Raw genomic sequence first — 25,048 nt, forward strand, 5'->3', positions numbered from 1 at the left:
GTGTATTCTGTTATATTCTTTAAAAATCCTTGATCAGAAATATAATTTATACACCCTAAAAATCTTTGTAATTGTTTTCTATCTTCTATTTTATTAGGAAATAAATTTACCTTTTCTAGAATATTTGGTTGAAGTTTTAGCTTACCTTGAGTAGATAGAATTAATCCAAGAAACTCTATTTCTTGTTTTGCTATTCTTGCTTTCTTTTTGCTAAGAACTAATCCTTTCTGTTTACATCTTTCTAAAACTATTAATAATTTTTGAAGATGATCTTCTTTATCCTGTTTTGTAAAAATTAATATATCATCAATGTATACTAAAACAAATTCATTTAATTCTTTTAGATTTTCTTCCATAAATCTTTGATAAATACCTGGGGCTTGCTTTAATCCGAATGGTAATACATTCCATTCATAAAGCAACACACTTGTTGATTCTTTTGTTGGGCAAGTAAAAGCAGTTAATTTCTTTGTTTCTTCGTCTAAACGAAGTTGCCAATATCCTGATTTTGCATCAAGAGATTAAAACCAAGTTGCTCCCTTGATTTTTTCTAAAATAGAATCTTTTCTTGGAAGTTTATGAGCATCACCAATAGTTGCTTCATTCATTTTCTTATAGTTTATTACCATTCTTCGTTTTTCCCTTTTAATTTCATTATTGTTTTCAACGTAAAAAGCTGGAGTCGCATGAGGACTTTTACTTAATCTTATAATTCCTTTTTCCAAAAGATCTTTACATTCTAATGAGAACTCTTCTCTATCTCTTGCGGAATAAGGAATTTTATTTGGAACATTTATCTCTTTTGTGGGATCTTTTAATTTAATGCTTACTAATTCGTTATTTGTATTTTTAATATCTAAAGGATTTTCAGCACAAATTTCATCCAAAAGTTTTTCTATCTTTATTTCAAGATTATTTTTTGGAATATTTATTTGAAAGTATAAATTTAAATAACATGTTTCTAATATAGAAAATATTTTAAATTTTAAGATCTTATCTATAGTAGTAGTTGGTATTTTTATACGTTTTGATTTTTGATTTATTGAAGAATCGTGTGGGGCTTTTAGAACTATATATGTTAATTCTTGAATGAATGGATGATATAGCTTTAAAAAGTTATTTCCTATGATAAAATCCATTCTAGAATCTAACATATATATAGATGGAACAATGAACCTATAATTTTGAATAAAAATTTCAACCATCTCTGCTTTTTGGTCAATTTTATGTATTGATTTGTCAGCTATTCTAACTCTTAATGGTTTCTTTAATTTTTTCCAATCAAGTTTTATATTTGAACTAGCAAAGCATTGTGTTGCCCCAGAATCTATGAAAGCATTTATAAACTTTTCTGTTATTTTTATAGTAATAAATGTAGCATTATTACTCAGTCTCTGAGTCTGTTTCCGAGACATATTCAAAAATATAGTCTAAGTTATCATCAGATTCTTCTAATGGTTCCATGAAACAAGACTTAGCAATTTCTATTTGTTTAGTAAGATCCTTTTTATCCTTCTTTTTCGGGCATTCATTTGCGTAGTGTCCTTCTTCTTGGCAATACCAACATTTACAATTTTCTTTTTTATTCGGGCAATAGTTATTTCTTTGTCTTTTGTTTTTATTGTTATTTTCTTTCCTAAAATATCTCTTTTTCTCCAGTTTGGATAGTATTTTCTTTTTCTAAATTGATATTTTCTTTTTCTTTGAAAATTTTTATTAAGACCATATTTTTGAGGTATCTCTTCATTATCCTGACAGCAAATTCTGATTATATTTGCAAATCTTTTTTGAGTTGCTTCTTGCATACAACGTTCTTTTATTTCCTCTCTTATTGCAGAGGTTACTCCACCAAAATTATTTTCAATTGTTCCTCTATTTATTTCTCTTATAAATCTTCCCATTATAAATTCATTAGCAGGATATGGAAGTTTTGTTATGTACATACTAAGATAATGATTTTTATCTTCTTCTTTTAATTTGTAGTAATGTATTCTATATTCACATATATAAGATTCCACATTACATAAATCATATATCTGGATATTAGCTAAATGGTTTTTTGCTTCTTGATATTCTTTATTATAGACTTCTTGTCTATGATCTATAATATTTTTTCAAAAAAATTCTTTATATAGAATCATCATTATATATAATATCTTATCATAAGCTGTTGTTTTTGTTTATAATTCTTCTATTATTTGGTTTTCTATTGATGTCATATAATCTCTTATAGTTCCTTTAGTATGAAACCCTATGTAATTCCAAATGTCTCTTCCAGATAATTCACTAAGTTTTGGATTAGTAAAGGCTTCTAATAAGAAGGAATTTAACCAGTTTTCGAAAATTTCTTTTTCGTTCTTTTTGCAGTCTAAATCGAGCATTCTTTCTCCTTCTATTTCCTGGATTTTAGGAACGTATTTTGATGGTATTTTTGTGTATTTTGAATCTTTATTTATAAACCCTTTTTTAAAAGCATAATTATCAAAACCTGTTTCCCATTTAAATTGAGATTGATTATCCTTAGATGTTCCAGCTTCATTTTTTACTTGTATTGGAATTGCAGGTTCTTCGTCACTTGAATAATCTAGAATGTGTTCTTCATTTTCTATATTTTCAGAATTTACTAATTCCTCTTCTATTTGAAATTCCTGTTCCATAATATTATTTTCTTGAGCCATTTTTAATTGTTTAAAAAGCATTGTAACTTCTTCTAATTTTTCTTCAATATTCATAATTTTAGTGGTGGTTTTACTTTTAAATCTGTTATGTTAATTATGTTTTGAAATTTTTCTTCCTTGGGATTCTCTTTTTCCTTATTTCTTTGAAATTTTATGGATGTTAATATTTCTTCAAGCATATCTACTATAGAATTTAATTGTGGGTTAAAAGTATGATATAGATGTGGGGAATCATTTCCATGATAACATTTTTTAGAAATTCCGTGTGAAAAATAAGTTTTTTCAGGTTTTTGAAGTCCTTCAATAAAACTTATAGTAAAATAAAGATTTTGAGAAAAATCATTTTGTATTGATTTTAAAAATTCGGTGTCATTAGTTAAAATCATTAATTTTTGATCTATTAATTTTGATAACTTAATTATTTCTTCTCTTAAATCTTCTATTTTACTTTTTTCCATTAGGTGACGCTTTTCTTTGCTACACTTTTAAGTTAAAAGTGTGGCTCTAGCCACCACTAGTTACCATAGATATAGCCACCAGAGACTTGGCTTATATAAAAACCGGATTGATGATGGCAGTCGGATTGAAAAACCGGGGAACCGATCTCAATATCAGTCCGAGTTGAGCATAGAATTGGAGTAGAATAAAATCCGATGAAAACCGGTTTGACCGGCCCTGTATTGAAAACCGGTTCGAAATTAAAATTTTTTGAAAAAAAAAAATCCCTAATGTTCAAAGAAGCCCCCCTCCAACCTACTCTCTCACACTCCCGGCACTAAAACACGGCAGAGGCAGAGCTCAAAGCCTCAACCTTCTCTGTCGCAGCCTCTCGCCGGCCCTCATCTCGTCGCCGCGCCGCTCGCATCTTCCGCTGTGCTTCGCCGTGGCTTGGTTCTCTGTCTCCCTCTTTTCTGCGTGCAGCCAAAGTGAGTTTTTTTTTCTGTTTTTTTTAGTTATTCAATTATTAATTTTTAATTATTTCGCCATTTGGGTGATTGTAGCTGTTGATCCTGTTTTAATGTAGCTGCAATGGTTATTTTTTGCTGATTCTGAGTTTCTGACCCTCTCTGCCTCGTGCTTCCTCTTGCTTTGGTTCTGTGATCGGAATACTGTGACATTTTATTGGAACACTGAGGCTTTGGTTCTGCTTCTGAACTTCTGCAGAGGTGAGCTTTTATTTTTATTTTTTTTCAATGCACGTAGCATATATAAATTGATGTTAATTGGAATTTGTATAGAATGACACTTGATGGCAAATTTGAAAGCAATTGGAATTTGTATATAAATTGTTTCTGTTTTAATGTAAGTTTAAAATAGAAATTTGCTGCTAATTGGAATTTGTATATAAATTGTTTCTGTTTTAATGTAAGTTTAAAATAGAAATTTGCTGCTAATTGGAATTTGTATAGAATACTTGATACTTGATTGTTGCTGTTGTAATCCTTGATTATTGGGATTATTGCTGTTTTAATATAAGTTTAATACTTAATTGATGCTGTTTTAATTTAAGTTTAATATTTGATTGTTACTCTTATTTAATTGTTTTAATGTAGGTGTAATGCTAATTGAAATTTTCCTATTAGTTACTTTTAAAAATTGATAATTGTTTGTTACTGTGTTAGTGAAGATATGTATTTTCTATTAATGTAGGTTTAATACTTGTTAATTCACTATTTTCTATTTTTATTTAATTAGGACCGGTTACTTACCGGTTCAATTACCAATTTGGTTCTGACAACTATTGGCGATAAAGAAACTATGTTTAATCTTTTGTTCTCCTTGCTTATAGGTTGTGGCCGCAGAACTTTTATTGAATCATGGATGCTGTTTGATGTACTGGTGACCTGACGACTTTGATTGCAGGTGATTCTTTTAAGTTCTTTTCTTACAAATCATGTAGTTTTCTTTTTAAGAAATGTAAAGGTTATTGGGTTTGTATTTATCAAGTGATATTTAATGTTTATTTTAACTAGTATTTTGGGTATATAATACTAATTGAATTAAACTCTATATTCACTTATTTTATTTTGAAAAATGTAATGCAATCATATTATTCTGACTTCACATTTAGTCAGACACCAATTTTAATTTTTAGTGGTACCACAGCTGTATGCCTGTATTGGTGCAACGATGCATTTAAAGAATTAAAGGTATAGAAGCAGCTGTGGGTGTAAGTGGGAAGTGCGTGCAGAATCAGTCTCTCTTTCACTGATTCCAGACCCAGAAAGGGTTTAGCAATGAAGAGGAGTTTTCCATGGGATGAGCCTGGTCAGAATCCTGATTCTTCTTCCAACAACATTCCTCTCCCAAATCCCTCCATTGACCTCACCTCCCAAGGTCTTCTTCTCCGCCATTTTTTCCTCCATTATTGTTATTAATGCCTTTCAAGTTTCAATTTCACTCCACCTATAGATCATCTTGTTATCTTATTCAACTCTTATTTACTGCTACTCCTATGACTTCTAGGGTTACATGCATAGATTTTTGTGCTTTCCTGGAGTTATTAAAATTTCAACAATCAATGAAATTCACCACCTCGCATTTAACTTATACAAACTTGAATCAACCCATTCCAAGAATAGTAAATCAAAAGTATTTATGCCACCACTCTATTCTTTCCGTTTGATTCATGTGTCATGTTATTTACTCTCAATTTTTTTGTTTCTTATTACTGATGCAAAGTTAATTTTTGTTGTAATACAATTATGTAGCTTTCAATGCCCATAACATGTGTAACCAAATAGTCAACAAGTGATGTGCTATGTTTTGGTATTTTACACATTCTCCGAATTATTTGTTTTGATGATTGCTTCAACTGCAACAATATCAGCTCAGAAAACACACATAAAACTCTTTGGATGAGTGGTTTGGAGATAAATTGTGCATGCCTTTCTTATTATCTAGACCATATGCTGCTTTGCATTCTTATGAATATAATTATTCATAAGATCATGCTTGAATGCAGATATACTCATTAGACGGGCAGAAATGTATCAGGAGTACATGAAGCAGATACCAATACCAAGTCAACGAGGCTCTGTCATCCCGTTTAATTCATGGATGGGATTAGGCAAATCAATAAAGCAACTCTATGGGCAGCCTCTCCATTACCTCACAAATGTTATCCTTAAGCAATGGGATCAGTTGAGACTTAACAGCAAGGATGAATACAAACCCTTAGACAACTTGATTCATCCAACCAAAGCCGAAGCCACCATTTGGCTCATGGAAGAAGTCCATCGACAGACGTCATCGCATTTTCAGATTGCCGAACTTTGGAAGCTGGATCCAATGTACAATTGTTCTGTTGATGCCATTTTTCCGACTTCAGAGAATGTATTGTGAAACCAGTTAGTTTAAAGGCTTTGTTAAGTATCCTGCAAAATGTTTACTTGCTTGGTTTTGGCAAAGAAAACTTGAACAACTCTCTTGATCATCTCGTCCCAATTCTTTTGTTTGACTAGTCATTTGTTTTGGGGCTTCTTTTTTCTGTTGTATGTGAATATTCAAGTTCAATTGTCAAGAGTAAATTGATTTGTCAATCAGATGTGAGAAATCCCACTTTATATTAACCGATTACCAATAACCTCTACAAGAACAAATTCCATCCCTGAAAAAATGGTACCTATTATTATCTCTAACAATGATTTCCCTACTGTATAATTTTGACACTAATTCAGCAAATGAGTGACAATCGGAACACATTCTAAGATTTTTGACAACCCTTATGGGTGCACCTTGATCAGTAGTGATGAGTCCATAAGCCATGGCTAGTTTTTCACTGTGCCTGCTGAGCAAATGCTCTTTCTCCTGCTCATCAACATCAAGTAAGACATTGGTTGTATCAGGGACGTATCCAGCCTCGCTTAACCTGCAGTCTATCTCCTGTAGCATTAATCCAATTTGAGTATACTCTGCGTGCGATTGATCGCCTGAGGTAAACTCGTGTATCAGTCCATGAACCTCTATTGAGCTTGATCCAGGCACTTTCTGGATCCCTTTTTCTTTCATCTGCAGCCTCACTCTTGCAACTTCATTCCATTTTCCAGCTGATGCATATATGTTGGATAACAACACATGAATGCCAACCTTTCCAGGGTCCAGTTGAGTTATCTTCTCAGCTGCATATTGTGCCATTTCGACATTATTATGTTTCCGACAAGCAGCTATAAGAGAGCCCCATATAACATCATTAGGTTCCATAGGCATACTTTGTATAAGATCAAGAGCTTCTTCCAACAACCCAGCTCGACCAAGCAAATCAACCATACATCCATAGTGAACAATCTGAGGACTAATTCCATGAGTAGTCTTCATTGACCTGAAAAGTTGCCTACCTTGGTCCACAGAGCCACCATGGCTACATGAAGTCAATAATGCCACAAAAACAACATCGTCAGGTCTAACCCCTTGTTTGAGCATCTCATTGAAAAGCTCAATAGCCCCCTTTGTATTTCCTTCCATTGCCATAACACCGATGGCAGCAGTCCAAGCTGACACATCCCGTTTGTCCATTTTCGTGAAAATACGCAAAGCACTCTGGGGATCACCACACCTAGAAAACATATCAACCAAAGCTGTGCCGAGCTGCTTGTCAATCTGAATGTCATTTCTCTCAATGTAGGTATAGACCCACTTAGCAAGATCAAGAGCTCCTAGATATCCACAAGCAGAAGCAACACCAACCATGGTCACTCTGTCTGCTTCAATTCCCTGGTTTTGCATCTCCCTGAATAGCTCAATTGCTTCCTGAAACATGCTTACTTGAACCAAAGCACCAATCATAGTATTCCAAGACACAAGATCACTCTCTGGCATCTCATCAAAGATTTTCCAAGCTAATTCCACATCACCATCCCTAATCAAACCAGCAATTAGCGAATTCCATGTCACCACTGTCTTGTTTGGCATCTGCTCAAATACTTTGCACCCAGATTCTCTCTCACCACATTTCATGTACATGTCGATGATGGCATTGGAAATGTTTTCCCAGCCTTCAAGTCCATTTCTTAAGACATAAGCATGGGACGACTTCCCAACAAATAGATCACCTAACTGCGCGCAGGCCGCAATTGTAGATAACATTGTTACCTTATCTGGGCATGGTCCCTGTTGCAGCATTTCACGCAAAACTACTAGCACTTCACCTGCCAGCCCATGTTGGGCATAATTCGACATGATCGTATTGTACATAACCAAATTCCTATCAACACATTCATAAAAAATTTTGCTTGCATTATCTATATCTCCACATTTCATGTACATATCAACGAGTGCATTCCCCATGACAGCATTAAGCTTCACCCCCAACTTACCAATATAAGAAGAAACTTTTTTCCCCAAATCAAGATCCTTCAACTTGGCACAAGCAGATATAACACAAACCATGGTAACCGGATTGGGTTGAATCCCAGTGTCAACCATCTCAAAGAACAGAGAAACAGCTTCCTTGGGCAAGTCCCTCCCAACATACCCATTGATCAAACTAGTCCAAGACACAACATTTCTCTCAAGCATTCCATCAAACACCTTGCGTCCCAAGTCAACTCTGCCACATTCCGCGTAGAAATGTATGAGAGAGTTTCTGACGAAGATATTTCCCTGGAAACCCATCTTAACAAGAGCGCCATGAACTTGAAGACCCTCAGCAAAAGCCATAACTTTGGAGCACGCACTCAGCAAGGACGGGAAGGTGAACTTATCGGGTAAAATGCCCATCTCCGCCATGTGAATGTAGAGCAAGATAGCTTGGTCGCAAAGGCCAGTTGAAGCGTAACCTCTGAGGAGAGAGTTGCAGGCGAACAAGGAAACCGCGGCTGTTTCTTCATAGAAATAATCGAAAGATTTTCGAGCGTAGTCGAGGCTGTGGGGGGTTCCCACGTCGACGTAAGCGGCGATGAGGTTGTTGAGGTAAGAAGCGCACTGAGAAAGGCCATTCTTGATGAAGTGGCAGTGTAACTGCTTGAGCTCCGTGAGGGTGTCGCAACTTCCAATAAGCTTTAGCGACGACGTGCTGGTGATGGGTTTCGGAGGCTGGGTAGCTGGGGAAATGTCCACACAAGAGGGAGGAAGGGCCGTCGCGGCCATGGTAATTGTGATTTTGGCGATGTTTTTTATTTCCTTCCTATACCGGCTTTCACATATTTTGTTAAAAAATATTTGTGCGTGTATAAATTGAATGGTAGAAAATTGTAAAAATTAAATATTTTAAAATTAATATTTTTTAAAAAATAACAATTTTTTTTATAGTTAATGTGACTTAAGAGTGGAAACAGGCCAGACCAGGCCAGGCTTTGCTCTTAACAGGTCTGGTCTGTCATGTGGTTAATTGGCCAGAGCCTGACCTGCAGCCTGCTATAGGCTTTTTCTAAAATACTAAGCATGTCCTGTTATTCAGCCTGGCTTGACCTGAAGCCTATTAAAAGACCTGATAGTTTTTTTTTTACAAAAATAAAAATATTATTTAAAAAAATTTATTTTTTAATAAACATATTTATATTTAATATGTTATATTTAATATTTATAAAAAATTTAAATAGGGGTGAACATGGGTAGCGGGTATCCGATTACTCGTCCGAATTCGAACCGAACCAATTAAATTGGTTTTGGAACCAACGGGTAATCGGGTCTAATCCGAACCAAACCGATGGTTTTTGTTAGTGATTGGTTCGGGTATCAATTTTGGGGGTGCAGAACCCGAACCAACCCGCGAACCCGATCATATATTAATTAAATAAAAAAAATATATGTCTTTTTCATTAGACAATGATTATTCATTATTAATATGTTTGGATTTTAATTAGTTTAGTTTTTAATGTATTTGGTGTTTAACATGTTTGGATTATTTCTATTGATGTTACATATTTATTGTATTTGTTGAATTTTTAAGATAAAAATTTGGTTTTTTTTAATGAATTTCAAAGTCATCGGGTACCCAATTACCCGAATCGAACCAATTCGTTCTTAATCGGTTTGGTTTGGTTCGGGTACATGTACAAAAAAACGCAAATCCGAACCAAACTAAACCAATTACATTTTGATCGGTTCGGTTTTAATTTTACCATAAATTCGAACCAAACCGACCCGTGCTCACCCCTAATTTTAAATTTTAAAGTATTTAAAATATACAAAACTATTTATAATTAAATATAATAAATTTAAAATATCTCATAATTTTGTTAATAATAAAAAAATTATTTATATATGTAATTATGTATTAACAGGTCCAGGTAGGCCTGACAGGCCAATAAGACTAATTAGGGAGCCTGGGCCTGGCTTATTAACATAATAAGGCTTTTATAAAAGCCTGAACTTGTGCCTATTTTATAACAGGTCAGGCCAAGCTACAGATCCCTGACAGGCCGCGAGGCTACTATGCCATTTGAGCTTAAAAAATAACAATTACTAAAGATTTAATTATACGTTTTTATTAGGAGTGAGCACGGGTAGCGGGTACCCGAGTACCCATCCGAACCCAAACCGAACCAATTAAATTGGTTCTGGAACCAACGCGTAATCGCGTTCAACTCGAACTAAACCGATAGTCTTTGTTAGTGATTGGTTCGGGTATCGGTTCTGGAGGTGCGAAACCCGAACCAACCCGCAAACCCGATCATATATTAATTAAATAAAAAATAAAAATATATATATGACTTTTTTATTAGATAAAGATTATTCACTATTAATATGTTTGGATTTTAATGAGTTTAGTTTTTAATGTATTTGGTTTTTAACATGTTTAGATTATTTCTATTGATGTTACATGTTTATTGTACTTGTTAAATTTTTAAGATAAAAATTTAATTTTTTTTATAAATTTCAAAGTCATCGAATACCCAATTATCCAAACCGAACCAATCCGTTTTTTAATCGGTTTGGTTTAATTCGGGTACATGTACAAAAAAACACAAATTCAAACTAAACCGAACTAATTATATTTTAATAAGTTCGATTCTAATTTTACCATAAACCCGATCTAAACCGACCCGTGCTCAGCCCTAGTTTTTATTTACGTCAGGAGCTTACAAATTGTTTATTTCAGCAGCTATTTACGTCAAAACACTCATGTAACGAGAGACATTTTCGCTATTTCATGACTCACTACGACGAAAGAAATCTGAGCAACCTGATCATACCATGAACATGGTGTTCCATTTTTTGTGAGGAGAATATATGATAATTTTTCTATATTTTATATCCAAATACCTTTGTTATTTCTGATTTTTTTTTTAAAAAATGTAATTCTGATTAATTGACCAACTCTCACTATAAACAAGAACGAATGTGTAGGTAACAAGGCGCCATTGTTAACAGGGGAAATTTTCATTAGATGTATCAAACCCCCCTTTCATTTTTCCATGCACAGATGAAACCAGTTTTCAGGACTATATCTAAGAAGCAATGAATTCACCCCTTCAATCAAAAATTCAAAAAAAAAACGAAAAATCCCTCCCTTTTTTTTCCTTCTCTCTTGACCATCATTATTTTCAGTCAATCAAGAAGGGAAGTTGAGTTGAAAACTGGCAACAACCATAAAACACAAATTGCCAGTTCCACTGCTTCTCACCCCATCTCTTACAAGACATGAAAAGATGGGATAATTAAAAGGACTCAGTTAGGGACCTCTGGCTGGTGCAAAACAGAAGCAACCTGGACTCTCATCTTCAGGTATCATTCCCCCACCTCTGCTTGTATCCAGTGCTTCTAGCATTGTCACCACGTCCTTCATTTCCGGCCGTTTGTTTGGATTCGCATCCCAGCATCTTTTCATGATATTTGCCATGCCACTTGGACAACATCTCGGAATATCTGGTCGTAAATTCTGACAAACAACAGGAAATCCGTGAATCATAGCCATAGGCAAACATGCTGTTGTAAATTGCTCTTTAGACAGTTCGTCTTATGACTAACCTGACGAACAACTGCAGACGATATATCAGCGAAGCTTAGATTTGGATAAGGCATGTCGCAGCAATAAATTTCCCACAAGCAGATGCCGAAGCTATACACATCACATCTCCTGTTGTAAGGTTTACCATCCAGGACCTACACATGATAATGCCAAGATTAAAGCCACCTCTTGTTTCCAATCTTGAAAAACATTATTTTTCAAAAAAGTATCAGCACTTCAATACCTCGGGCGCCATATATCCAAGTGTTCCGGTTTCACCCGTCATGTCACTTGGATTCAAAGCTTCAACACGAGCAACTCCAAAATCAGCTATTTTCAGTTTCCGGCTGGTATCTAGCAACATGTTCTCTGTTTTAACATCTCGATGAACAATCCTCATTGAGTGTAGATAGCTAAGACTGCAAATTTTAGGGGGAAAATACATTTTATTTTAATATTAGATTTAAAATTTCTAAGTATAGAATTATTACAGAATACAGTACTCACCCCCTGGCAAGGTCTAAAGCCAGCTGTACCACAATCTTATAAGCAAGTTTCCTCCTCCTATTCTTTATCAAGTATTGTTTTAGCGTTCCGCCAGGGAGAAACTCAACAATGACACAACATGCCCTTGAAGGGGGAGGAGGATTGTTATCAAAACTTGAAGGGTTTTTCGGGGGAATCTTAAGATTTGAAGTGCCCATTGAAGCTCCGACAAACTGTTGCAGAAATTAATACAGACATCATTATTAAGCTGAGCAGTTATTTCTAGAAGCAAATTTTAGTTGATAATCTTGAAACTAATTCATATCGCTCTGAGAAAGGAAAGAAATACTCGAAAAACGAAAACTAAACATGTGGATAATATCAGAGCAAAGTTCAAACTTTTCTGTGAAGTATGCTATTTTTTATCAACATTGTCATGTGTCAAATAATGATCATTAATAAAATAAGTGAGAGTGAAGACTTTGAGGTTTTACTTTGGTGACATTTGGATGGTCAAGTTTGTGCCAAACAGCGACTTCCTGCCTAAAAGATGCACGTAAAGCGGCAGTTTCAGCAGCAGTAGCTACACCATCCTCACCCCAGTCCAAAACTTTCACTATAAAAATTCAAGACGGCAGCATAGTGGTTATAAAAACAATATTTTCATTCTGCAATATGCTTGCAGACTCAAAAGGATATTATAATTAGAATGATGCTTTTATATTCAACATATGCATACCATTCCAACACTTTTGCCTTTTCTCAGCAAAACAAGACAAATGCCACTTTTCTTTTGTCATTAATGTATTATTATAATTAGAATTAGTTACTTTTCGTTTGATAAAAATCAACACAAATTCAAGTAATATAAAGCATCAAGGTTTTAGGCAGCCAGCACTTGCCATTAGAAGCAATTTCACTTCATTATTAAAAAACAGATGTGCCTTCCAACACAAAGATGATAAAAGGAAGAAATTTCGCTTTTCAATCAAATTTCATTTTTCTTTTTCTTGGAAAACATGCCAGAAGAGATATTAGATCACAAGTTATTTTGAAAACTCCATTGAGGATTTGAGACTATATTCTCTTGCAGGTAATATCATTAGCCAAATGTTTAAATAATAAAAATGTTGAAAACATCAAATGAAAAACATATAAAAAAAAAAGGTTAATGAGATGCAAATACCTGCAACATCTTGTGAATCATAAGTGCCCCTGTAAACAGTTCCATAAGCGCCATGAGCAACTGCATACCTTAAATCCAATTTGGCCAAATCAATCTCCCACTCCTCCTTTGGCCTTTTAACGTCGAGGCTCATCGTTCTCGACCAAACCTTGCTCAGGTGCTTTTCTAGCTGGGCATCCAAACTCTTGAGATCAATTTTATCAGCTCTGAAGATCATGTCTTTGCTGCTCTGGTTTCCAGTACCCTTCATCTTTGAATTCAGAGCTCCTACCGCTTCACATTCTGGTTTCCTCCTCCCATTCTCACCATCCGAATCCATCTTCAACACCCTAAATTATCAAATTTCGACAACTAGGATGGCAACCAACTAAGTTATTTAGACAGCTGAATTATTTTCAAAAAAGAAAAAAGAATTTGAAATATTTGTGTACAACATATATTTTCTAAAGAGAAAATGATAACGGCAATTGTAGAACCTCGCTTCTTATATACCCTTAAGGCCTAGAATTTTTTTTTTCCCTTTTGGTATGAACACTCAAGCCCAGAAAACTGACTCATCGTGATTAAAACCAAGAACTCATTCCTGGCCAACCACTTATTCTATTGACTTCTAAATATGAAGAAATAGTAGCAGAATAAGAAAAAGTAAACTTATTAGAAAACGACCCAATTCGCACTATTCCTGACCAAGACCAACCATCCAGAAAAAATTACAAAAAAAAAAAAGAAAATAAATAAAGGTATCTTCGAAAGTACAAACCTTTAAGAGAATCAAGCAAACAATGAAGGAAAACTAAAAACTTGCAAGGACCCCCACAGAAAGCAAAATAACAACAGATTAAGAATTACGCTAAATAAGAGATAGCAACAGAAGCCACAGGCGAGAAAATTGACTTTTTTTTAGGCCACCCAAAATTTTCTTCCTTACTTCTTTTTTCTTTGAACAAAAAATAAAAGTGGGTGCGTGAGATGGATACCTTTTAAGGTGTTGGAGGAATCAAAGGGTTTGTTTGGGTTTGGAAACAAGAAAGAAAGTAAGTTTTGCAGTTGTTGTCATCACCAATTCAGAGACGTTGCCCAAGAGAACGAAGGCTACATTGAAATTGAGGGTTCAGTTTCTGCCTTGTTCTGAATTGTTGCAAAAAGGAGCGATTTTGAAGGGTGAAACCGATTCCAAGCCAGCATGCAGACCACCCCAAATTGAAACCAGCGGTGATGGAATCGCTGGTGTTCCCTAAAATGAGGTGGACGAACAAAACAAAACAACAATCTCTGAGAGACAGAGATAGAGAGAGAGGCTGTTATGTTATGTTATATTAAAAGCCTGGTTTTTCAGTTTCCTTTTAAAACCAATGTATATTTTTAGTCCAACAAATTTTATTAAATGAATTTCATTTCCATATACGCTAAGATTAAGATCTTTGCTTTTGCATTGGTACCATTGTTAAGTGTAACGGTTTGTTTGGTTCATGACAAATCAAGCATCTTTTGTGTTTGATAATTGGATGTGTGTGTTTTGTGTACATCAACATTAAATTTATATTTTTAAATACCAACAATAACTTTATTTTTTCAACATGAGTAGTAAGTTTAAAAAATAAAATAAATAAGTTCTGTACAATTTTTGTTATATTTAAATAAATGAGAGAGAGTCGTTATTTTTGTGGCAGAGGGTACTTAATTGTATGGGACCAAATAAAGAAGGACAAATATATATATGGAGTTGCCCTTTGGATTTGGAATTTTTTCACTAGCAACCATTGAAAAATGTCCATCGCACATAGTTTCTGTCATTTTCCTTGCTCCGGCAAATAAATTACTATTAGACACCCACATACTTGTGAAATGGAATACACTTTTGACTCTTAAGTCTGAACATGTTGGAAAGAAACTCAACCCTGTATTGACAGTATTGTCTATACTATACTAATATACTATACATGGTAAGGTTAATGTAAAAAACTAAAAACAGACTATTTTCATAGGAATTAAGTTACAGAAGCCTATACAACAACAACAACAAAGTTTTTATCTCACTAAGTGGAGCCAATTACATGAATAACTAATTACAATCAAACGATATTATGTGGAGCCAATTACATAAATAGTCCATTACATGAATCAAACGATATTATTGAATTCTATAATGTATTATGTTAATAGAAAGACCATTTACATATAAATCACATTTGACCATTTTTAGGATGGTCTTCTTGGGTCTTCCTCTATTTTTCACTCATTGTCCATCTTCCATCTCATCCACTCTCCTGACTGAGTGTTCTGTCGGTCTTTTTCTCACATTTATGAACTACTTGAGACGCGGTTCTACCATCTTTTCCACAATAGATACTACTCCAACTCTCTCTCTTATATCTTCATTGTTTATTCTATCTAATCGCGTATAACCACTCATCAATCTCAATATAACACCCTACCACATAGAGTCTTATACTTAAGTCATAAAATTGAGATAGTGAGATATTACAACCTCTAAAAATAAAATATACATACAAAATAGTTGAAAAAATTTTATATCTAAGAACCTTTAAAGAAAAAATTAAAACAAAAGTCGTAACACTTACGTAAACGGAAACTTGCATGAAAAGAAGCGTAAGATACATATATATGAATAATAAAAAGGGAGTGTTAAAGATACAATTAACAAGGTTTTCAACTCGATTCGCAAAGATAAACCGGCCAAGCATATAAGTATATGTATACATATATATTAGAGAATCCCAAAATGACCCAAAACAGAAAAGATAGTCTATTTCTCTGAGTCAACCTCTAAGAAGGACAATCATAAAATATAGGGTGGAGAATCTATATACATACATAAATATAAACAAAATACATCTCTGAGTCCCAAAAATTCTTCGCTTCATTAGAGTCTCCAGAATACAGAATGATGCTTCTCAACCTACATCTGAAAAATACAAAATATGCATGGGATGAGAATCGGGAGTTCTCAGTATGGTTAAGGTGCCCACATATATAATAAATAAGGTCCCGAGAAAAGTAGAGGCAATCCTAGAATTTCGATACTCAGATTATAACACCTAAAGGAACAAACTGAACCATAAATTTGGTTATAACTCCCTAAGATACACAAGTCAAAGTATAACGCTAACTCTGCAGTTTAACTTCTGTCTCCTTTAACTCTAACCCTTGGTTTCACTTTCAAATAACATAATATTCTATATATTTTACCGCTTACTACTAAATCATTGTTAAACAACCCTTACCATTGACCCAACCAGTCACGGCCTATGGCCCAAATCAAACCAGCTCGGCCTCTGGCCCAAATAAACTCACCCCGACGTCTGTCCCATTTCAAATCAAATCAACATTGTCACCTGTCCACCACCAAGATACTCAAAACAGAAAGACAATCACAAACACAAGCAAATAAAAGGCAAATACATTTAAAGAACAATTACAGCAAGTATCACAGTTATCAGTTAAACAGAATTTATCAGATAGATAAACCAAAACAATTATGCACACCCAAACAAAGCAAGCAAATGCAACATGATGCATGCCTGTCCTACTGGTCGTGAGCTCATGTGTCGGTTATATCGCCAGAACCCGATACATCTGATAGCTAACCCAGATATTTGTCTCTAGGTTGCACATCTTCAGGAGGATCATAAACAAAGGAGAGTGCCTTTCCACATCGAAGGAGCGTGCCTTTCCACCTTCTCCTGGAGGATATACGAAGGAGAGTGTCTTTCCACATCGAAGGAGTGTGCTTTTTTACCTCGCAATCAGAGAAGAATGTGGGAAAAATAATAGAAGGAGAGTGTCTTTCCACCTATCCCACATCCCCATCACGCGAAAAGAAGGAACTTCCGTCCTCAACTTGCCATCCGAATACATTTTCAAGTTAACATGCAAGCGGGATCGCACCCAAACCTTGCCCTCTCGACCATTCTAGCTAGACACACATCTCGACCATTCTGGCCACACACACATCTCGACCATTCTGGCCACACACAATCATCCCTAATCTCATCATTAACATCTTAATTCAGTTACTCTAGACCATCCTTCACTTTTTGCACTAAACTTTCGACGGGCATAACTCTTTCGTTTTAAAACATTTTTCATCCGTTCTTCGAACGGCGTAAACTTCACAGACCCAATTTTCATATAAAATAAGTTTAAAATTGTTCAGAGATCCGGAAGTCAAGTTATGTCTGGCCAAAATTCGGCTAAAACTCAAATTCTTCACAAAAGCTCATAAACCTCTATTTTCACCAACTCAACTCAATACTAACACTCTAAACATACAAACAGCACCACAACCTTTCAATTCAGTATCATAACTCCACATTCTATCAAAACCAAGCATACCTCAATTAATCACACTTATCCCAATTAATCCCAATTATACACATAATTCTCAATTTATCAATATTCATATACTCTTGGTTCATTTTTTTCATTCATCACCATCAAAATCACCATTCATCAATCTAGTTCACTAACCACAACCACATTCACGTCATGATTCATTAAATCTAATTAAGCATCATCAATTCTACATACATTGTCAACTAAAACACTAAACATGCCCCAAACTTGTAGTTCAACTTATCCTAGGTCGTCTAGTCTAAGTTTTCACAAGACATTATATATTAAATACGAGAAACCAAAATCATACCTTGACCGATTTTTCGATAACCCGGAATACCTCAAGCGTTTTCGAACCACAAGCTCCACAACTTTAGCTCCATCACCAACGATACCCGGCCTCCAAAGCTAATCCTCTAGCTTTCAATTTCTCAAATTAACTCCAACTGATAACCAATTTCAATCTAACATCACAATTATCACTATAATCAATATAGAGTTCACTAAATTAACATCTCACAAAGGGTTGGAGGGTTCTTACCTTGCCCATAGCTCAAGTGAGTCAAATCCAACAAAAACTCACAAGCTAACTTGAACCTAAATACTGAAATCATACAAAATTTAACATGCATTCATATTGAATTTCAAAACTGAAGTGGAAAGATCTGGGTGTACTAGATTGAATTTCTTACCAAATTAGTTAGTGAGCTTTGTAGAGAATTCCGAACCAAACGCGTAGCCACTAACAGCTCGTCAATCGGAACTCCGGATCAAAAGTTACAAAAATTTGAAGTTGAATTGAAATTGAAACTTAGGTTTTTTTCTCCTTCCCTTACCTTGGATGGTTTCAACGTTCTTGGCTGAAGGGAAGAAGAGAATTGGCTCTTGTTATATGTGGTTGGGCTGATGGTTGGGTCTTAGGCCCATTATGGGCTCGGTTCAACTTGTTCAGTCCATTTGGCCCAATTTTGAGACAAATTTTTTAAAATTAGTATCAAAATTCTTGTTTTAATTAGTTCTACCTCACTAAATCATAAAATTTTATTTTTTAATTTATTTGATTAATAATTAATTTATTAACTAATTATTCACCAATTATTCGGAGTTTACACTCAACATCTTCATCTCTGCCACACTTAGCTTATATTCGTACTCCCCTTTGGTTGTCCAACACTTTGTACTATAAAACATAGCCGGTCTGATAGTAGTACTAATACGATAGAATTTATCTTTAACTTTTAAATACACTTTTTTGTCACATATAAAACTAGACGCACTCCACCATTTTGATCAACTTACTTGGATCATATAATTTACATCTTATTCAATCTCTCTATTATCTTATATGCTATAACTACATTTAATTCGTCTAAATTATATTTGTGATATTATTATATATAATAAAAAATGTTAAGGGATCGAACAAGTTATTCTTGTAATTAAATCTAACTAAATCTTTTTTCTTTTGATATTTTTTTTAACTAAATTTTCTAGTTATCAGTTCTTAAGTTATTGAATCAATTTAATTACTAAAATAACTTGATCATATAATATTACCGTAGAATAATAATAAGAAAACAATAATCTATCATAGAATAATAATAGAGAAATAATAATCTAAAGTTATCTTATTTAACTTAACATTTATAATTTTATGTATATAAAATCCAAAATTACATACTTATTATATTTAATATAATACATTTGTTTCAAAAATAATTAATAAATATAAAATAAAAAAAACTTTAGATCGAAATGAACTAGTTTTTGTTATCTTTCAAAGATTTTCGATTATATAATATGTCATGTCCTTCTAATTTTCTCATAATGCTCAATTAATAAGTAAGTGAAATAGTAGTATTACACAGACTATTAATTAATCTCGCATAAGGTTGACAACAGCATCACCATCGCTCCTATTAATTCATGGTAGAGATTTCTTTACAAACAATGATGTGTTGGTACTAATTTAAAAAAAAAATTGTGGAAAACAAATTTAAAATTAATGGTTAAACGCGTATAAGCATAGAAGTTATCTTTTAGACTTTTTGACTAATAAGTAATAAGACAATTATAGAAAATGAATAATTAAAATTGTTGAAAAATATATATATAATGGAGATCCAATGAAATTTTATGAATCTGTATCTCGTGTATATCTATATTCATTGTTCATATGTTATTGAATGTCCAATTGCTGACTTTTTTTAATAAAAAAATAGGAGGGGACATTTTGACATCATCATTATTTTCTAGTAACACTAGTTTTTCTTAAGAAAATTAACTAAACTTATACTACAAACCGAAATGATAACTAATACCAATCTTAATTTCTATGGGATCTTTCTTAATTTGGACAAAAAAGTATCGTCCTCTTGTATATGTTTAATCAAGCTGAATTTTAGCTGTATGAAACAATTAAATAAGCAAGTCACCAAAAAAAAAAAATTAAATAAGCAGATAAATACGCAATAGTTTGGCATTGCTTTGATGCAACTATATATTTTAGAAATAAAGAAGCTTATTTTTGATATGTTCCGTATAATATATATAATAGTAAAAATTCGAATGCAGTCGACTTCACGTGAAATTGATAATTGAGAGTCGTTAGATAAAAATTTAGTCGAATAAATCAAATTATTTAACGATTCTCAACTATCAACTTCATGAGAAGTCGACTCGACCTAAGTTTCTACCTTTTAATACATGATATTAATTGATTAGACGAAGTACACATACACCTGCTTATATGACGAAACATGTTTGATGAAGGGTAAAATAATTAATAAGATGGCGACAAAACTCACGAGAGGGTGATAGACTGATAGTAATATCGGAGACCCTAGTATTGTCTTGCTTGGGGTAGGGTATATATGTTCTGTATTTGATATATGTATATATATGTATGTCAACGGCAACCGTCATTCTACATGCTCCATCGATTGTCTCAAAGAAATTTAAAGTTAATTATAACTATGATTGTCTAAGGTGCGTGTCTAATCATTAGACTTTGTTTTATTTCGTTTACTTTATTTACTTTGATAGCTCTATCGCCTTGCTTCAATTCAGGGGTGCTTTATTTCTCTATTTTGTTTCTTAGAAAATCATTTTTTTTCACACAAAATCTCTCAGTTTTACAGATTAAAAATTAATTTATTATAAAATAAAATTTTATTTAAAATTTTATCGTAAATTAATTAATTAATGTAAATACAATAAAAAATTCAAATCTTTAATATTTCTTTAAGTAAATTAATAAATTAATCGCTATATCAATTTAAATTAATTTGTTCTTTTTGTGAGAATAAATAATTATTTGCTCCACTTTATTGTGTTGAATTTTTTTTATTTTAAAAAAAATAAAACTATTAAAAAAAGAAAAACTAATTTTATACTTATAAAAAATGAATTAGAGAAACACTAGAAACCATAAAAATTTATTGTCTTTAATCATTATTTAGCTATCAAATCAATTTTTTTAGTATAGTTTCTATAGTCTAGTAATCTAACAATATACTTTATCTCATACTTTTAAATATTAATGACTAACTGACAGTTAAAAACAATAAATTCTAATGTCTCTCTAATATTCCTTAATGAATTATGTTCGACAAAAGTGACCAATCGTTAATTTTTTTATTAATTCTATTAAAAATTAACCAAAATATCTAAACTATCCTCGCTTCTTTCGTTATTTTCATCCTTTTAAACTTTCTGTTAATAACAAAATTGCTATCTATTTTTTTTCAAATTGTAAACACCATCACTGTATGATCACTACAATCACTGCCAACACCATCATTATACCACGACTACCACCACTGCCAACACTACCATCAACACAACACAACAATAAATAGAGACATGAGACTTAAAAAAAAAGGAGATAAACAACAACACCAACAAGACGAGTGGCTCTGGGAGCGGCGAGTCCGAAGACGTCGCTCGAGTCCATCTCGCTCAACTTCATCCCAGCAAGAAGCTCCCACGTAAAGCAATGGAGTAGATAGGCCACCGCCAGCTCAAGTGCATAGCTAGACCTTCGACTCGGTCTAAATGATATAAACTCGAAGTTGCTTCCCTTAAAGTCTGGAATGCCAGCCTTCAAAAACCGCCAAGGCTTGAACAAGTCAGCTCTTCTAAGCTGCTCAGGTCCCTTTCTATGGCCAACACGTTGATATGACGTGCGCTCACTTTGCGATAAAATCACTTATGATGGTTGTTTCTTCTGCTGTTTCGTGGAGGAGGAGGGGATCGACGAGTGGAGGCAAAGGGTCTCCTTGAGTGCGCATCGAAGGTAAGCGAGCTTCTCGGAGTCAGATTTCTCGTTGGAAAAACGTAAAGAGAAAAGGGAGAAGAAGGCGTTGCCAGCAGTGACGGATCCAAAAAATTCATGTTGGGGGCAAAAATAATACACATTACTATCAAAAGATATATTAATTTAAATTTAAAAAATAAAAATGCACATTAATTATTCGAATAAAAAAATCAAAAATAAATTTGTCGCTAACTTTCTTCTCTTCAAATCTTGAAGGTACTTCTCTTCTAAATTAGTAAATTGATCAATTCACTTTAGAAATTTATATACAACATAAGTACATCTAATAGAATAGAACAAAAGATAAACAAATAAATAATAAGGATCAATAAATTGAGAATAAAATAAAATATATAAATTCATTAAGAGAATAAAAAAATAGATTAATACTTAAACTATAATTGTTTGAATTAAAATTTCAATTGAAAATATCAAAAAGAGAAACAATGAAATTAAAAGATACATAGAATCATAGAGAGTTATATAAAACAAAATAGAGAATTTAAAATTTACCTATTGATGAAAAGAAGATGACCACTAGACAAGGAATAGAAAAGAAGGTTGAAAATATGAAACTAAGAAGTGAATTTAAGAGAATAAATGAGTAACGGATGAGATTTGAGAATAGAAGAAGACTTAATTTGACTATGTTAACTAATAGTCAAAATGATAGAAAGATAAAATGAGTTTGGAACTTTTAATAATTGGGCTTAGTTTATTTGTAGTTGGATTATTTAAAATTTAAAATTGGGACATATTATATATGTATATATTTTTTTGTTTAAAAAAATAAAATGAGAGCGAGAGCAAGTGCCCCATTGCTAAGCGTGCCTGGTTGCCGGCAAAAGGTTGTCGTTGCCGACAAAGAACGTAGTGAAAAACACACTGGATAGAGAGGGAGATAGAAAAATAAAAAAGAGAAAAAACGAACGAAAAGGCGATAGCGTGGGAAAGCCACCATTGCCGGCCATGTGAAGAAGAAAGAAAAAGGATATGGAGAAGAAAGAAAAGGAATCTGACCGGAAAAGAAAAGAGAAGGTAGATGTGGACAAAAGAGGTGAAAATATAATTAAAAATAGATAAAGGATAGATAGTTAACAATGGCGAATGGCTACAAAAATAAAGAACAAAATTGTTGAAGATAATAAGGCGGAGTTAATTTAGATGTTTTAATTAAATTTTTAATAAAATTAATAAAAGATTTGTTCGGTAGTTCGGCTCCTGAACGGGTCGGATGTGCTAGATGCCTGGAAGTAGTTGGGAAACTGGATTCAGTTCACCTTCGCATGTCAGGGTCTCCCGGACCGGCGTGAAGGGTGCGAGGTAGAGGCGCGAGGTCCTGCTGAGCTGACGGCTTGGAATGAGGGGGACCACCTGCAAAAGGATTCCAACGCTCAAGTCAGTATCCGTACGAAGGCGACAAATAAGGTAAAGGATAGGTGTCTTACATCTGAAGAGGGGTAGGGTCCTTTCCTAATATAGTCTAGGAGGGGTCCCACATGGGCAGATCCACCTTCAAAGAAGCTTCCTTCCCAGCTGTCCCCGTGGAGAGGGAGGTGACATTTGGGTCGCCTCCCAATTCGGGTTGCGTGAAGCCGTCGGATCGGCTAGCTATTCAGATTCGGGCTTTAGGCCGGATCGGACTTGAACAAGATTAATAATTATTTATTTTTTTCAAACATAATTCATCTTTTACAGATAAAACGTTAATTTTATTCTTTTATAGTTAATTTTATTGGTATCTAAACCTTTTATAATTGAAAATGATTATTTATTCTTTTATTTAGGGTAAAAAACACAAATAAACCATGGGAAGAAACTTGTTACATGAATAAGCCAAATGGAAAAGTGACTCACGAATCAGCCAAAGCCTATTTCTATATAATTCGGACCTAATAGGTTCGAACTCTATTTGTACATAAATCAAACCTAATTGGTTCGAACTTCATAGGTATAATTCGAACCTAATTGGTTCGAATTACTCTTTATTTGGGCGACTACTAATTCGAATCTAATTGGTTCGAATTACATGCAATTGTGGTATAAAAGGAGTTCGAATCAAGCAAATTCGAACCACTTCTCATTTCTCATACCCCACCAAATTCCAGAGAAAACGACCCAGATTCGATCCAAGAAATAGTTGAACCGAAGACTCAGCTTATGGGGGACGATCCTGAAAGGCTGTACCGATTGGACAGGGTTGCTCATATAGCCGGGGTGATCAAGGACGAGGTTAGTACATAGAAAACTTTGTGCACACGGTTTATTTGAGTTAGTGGTTTTGCCTGTGGTTTTAGTGGTGGTGGTATTGCAAATGGTTTATGTTAGAGGTTTTGCATGCGGTTTAGTTGGTGGTTTATGCTAAGTAATTTTTTGTAAGTGGTTTTATATGTGGTTGTGTTAATTGTTTATGTAGGTGGTTTATGTTAGTGGTTTATGTTAGGTGGTATTATTAGTGGTTTGTGTTAGGTGGTATTGCAAATGGTTTATTTTAGTGATTTTTCATGCGGTTCGGTTGGTGGTTTATGCTAAGTGGTTTTTTGTAAGTAGTTTATGTAAGTGATTTATTGTGTTAGTTTTTTTTTTTTTTTTGCTTACCAGTATTGTATGTGGTTCTAATAATGTGGTCCATTTAATGCGCAGCCACAGCGATGCATCAGGAGCATGCGGCGGCAACAAGGCATGCCACTCGATGAGCGTTATGTTCCATACTTGTAGATGGCCGGGTTATACCATCTGGCTAGGCTCAACGATAGATGGTATCGGTTAGATGAGCCCCTTGTCAGCACCTTTGTCGAGCGGTGGCATCCTGAGACGCACACCTTCCATATGCTCTTCGGAGAGTGCACCATCACGCTTCAGGACGTGGCGTACCAGTTAGGGTTGGCAGTGGACGGGCGTTATATGAGCGGTTGCCTTACAGATTTTCATACGTATATCGAGGGCGGACGTCCAGCTTGGGTGTGGTTCGAGGAGTTGCTTGGAGTGATTCCTCCTCCAAGCCAAGTTCAGAAGTTCGCAGTTAACTGCACCTGGTTACAGGAGACTTTCGGAGAGTGCCCCGAGGGAGCCGATGAGGAGACTGTGCGCCGATTTGCTCGTGCCTATATCATGATGTTGTTAGGCACTCAGTT

The 25,048-nt window shown here is 34.1% G+C and overlaps 3 protein-coding genes across 6 annotated transcripts; 1 reads left to right on the forward strand and 2 right to left on the reverse strand.

Annotated features, from left to right (window-relative positions):
* The first annotated feature begins 3,438 nt into the window (after positions 1–3,438).
* Positions 3,439–6,223, forward strand: LOC130983306 (protein RDM1-like). Of its 2 annotated transcripts, none has more exons than XM_057907531.1 (5): positions 3,439–3,604; positions 3,703–3,844; positions 4,468–4,541; positions 4,785–5,015; positions 5,644–6,223. In XM_057907531.1, the coding sequence occupies exons 4-5, from the start codon at positions 4,916–4,918 to the stop codon at positions 6,021–6,023; spliced, it is 480 nt and encodes a 159-aa protein (XP_057763514.1). In that variant the 5' UTR covers positions 3,439–3,604; positions 3,703–3,844; positions 4,468–4,541; positions 4,785–4,915; the 3' UTR covers positions 6,024–6,223. The 2 variants fall into 2 exon arrangements, with proteins under 2 accessions (XP_057763514.1, XP_057763513.1); XM_057907530.1 differs by having other exon boundaries at positions 3,454–3,604; positions 3,680–3,844.
* Positions 6,210–8,777, reverse strand: LOC130983305 (pentatricopeptide repeat-containing protein At3g22690-like). The gene has a single exon (XM_057907529.1). It carries the CDS (start codon positions 8,763–8,765, stop codon positions 6,255–6,257), a length of 2,511 nt encoding a protein of 836 aa, XP_057763512.1. The 5' UTR covers positions 8,766–8,777; the 3' UTR covers positions 6,210–6,254.
* A 2,204-nt stretch (positions 8,778–10,981) lies between these two features.
* Positions 10,982–14,600, reverse strand: LOC130983083 (serine/threonine-protein kinase STY13-like). Of its 3 annotated transcripts, none has more exons than XM_057907262.1 (7): positions 14,218–14,600; positions 13,241–13,591; positions 12,549–12,670; positions 12,076–12,287; positions 11,813–11,987; positions 11,589–11,723; positions 10,982–11,499 (listed from the first exon to the last, which is right to left on the reverse strand). In XM_057907262.1, the coding sequence occupies exons 2-7, from the start codon at positions 13,557–13,559 to the stop codon at positions 11,293–11,295; spliced, it is 1,170 nt and encodes a 389-aa protein (XP_057763245.1). In that variant the 5' UTR covers positions 13,560–13,591; positions 14,218–14,600; the 3' UTR covers positions 10,982–11,292. The 3 variants fall into 3 exon arrangements, with proteins under 3 accessions (XP_057763245.1, XP_057763247.1, XP_057763246.1); XM_057907264.1 differs by lacking the exon at positions 14,218–14,600 and adding an exon at positions 14,001–14,017; XM_057907263.1 differs by lacking the exon at positions 14,218–14,600 and having other exon boundaries at positions 13,241–13,949.
* Between the last annotated feature and the right edge of the window lie 10,448 nt (positions 14,601–25,048).

This window comes from Arachis stenosperma, chromosome 5 (genome assembly GCF_014773155.1).
Source record: "Arachis stenosperma cultivar V10309 chromosome 5, arast.V10309.gnm1.PFL2, whole genome shotgun sequence".
Lineage (NCBI taxonomy): Eukaryota > Viridiplantae > Streptophyta > Magnoliopsida > Fabales > Fabaceae > Arachis > Arachis stenosperma.

What these genes read in the sequence shown, in the direction of transcription:
- LOC130983306 (XM_057907531.1), top strand. Translation starts at nt 4,916, where the DNA reads ATGAAGAGGAGTTTTCCATGGGATGAGCCTGGTCAGAATCCTGATTCT. An exon ending in CATTGACCTCACCTCCCAAG is followed by an intron (nt 5,016 to 5,643) that starts GTCTTCTTCTCC and finishes GCTTGAATGCAG; the next exon opens with ATATACTCATTAGACGGGCA.
- LOC130983083 (XM_057907262.1), bottom strand. Translation starts at nt 13,559, where the DNA reads ATGGATTCGGATGGTGAGAATGGGAGGAGGAAACCAGAATGTGAAGCG. An exon ending in TGATTCACAAGATGTTGCAG is followed by an intron (nt 12,671 to 13,240) that starts GTATTTGCATCT and finishes GAATTTTTATAG; the next exon opens with TGAAAGTTTTGGACTGGGGT. An exon ending in GCTTTAGACCTTGCCAGGGG is followed by an intron (nt 11,988 to 12,075) that starts GTGAGTACTGTA and finishes TAAAATTTGCAG; the next exon opens with TCTTAGCTATCTACACTCAA.
- LOC130983305 (XM_057907529.1), bottom strand. Translation starts at nt 8,765, where the DNA reads ATGGCCGCGACGGCCCTTCCTCCCTCTTGTGTGGACATTTCCCCAGCT.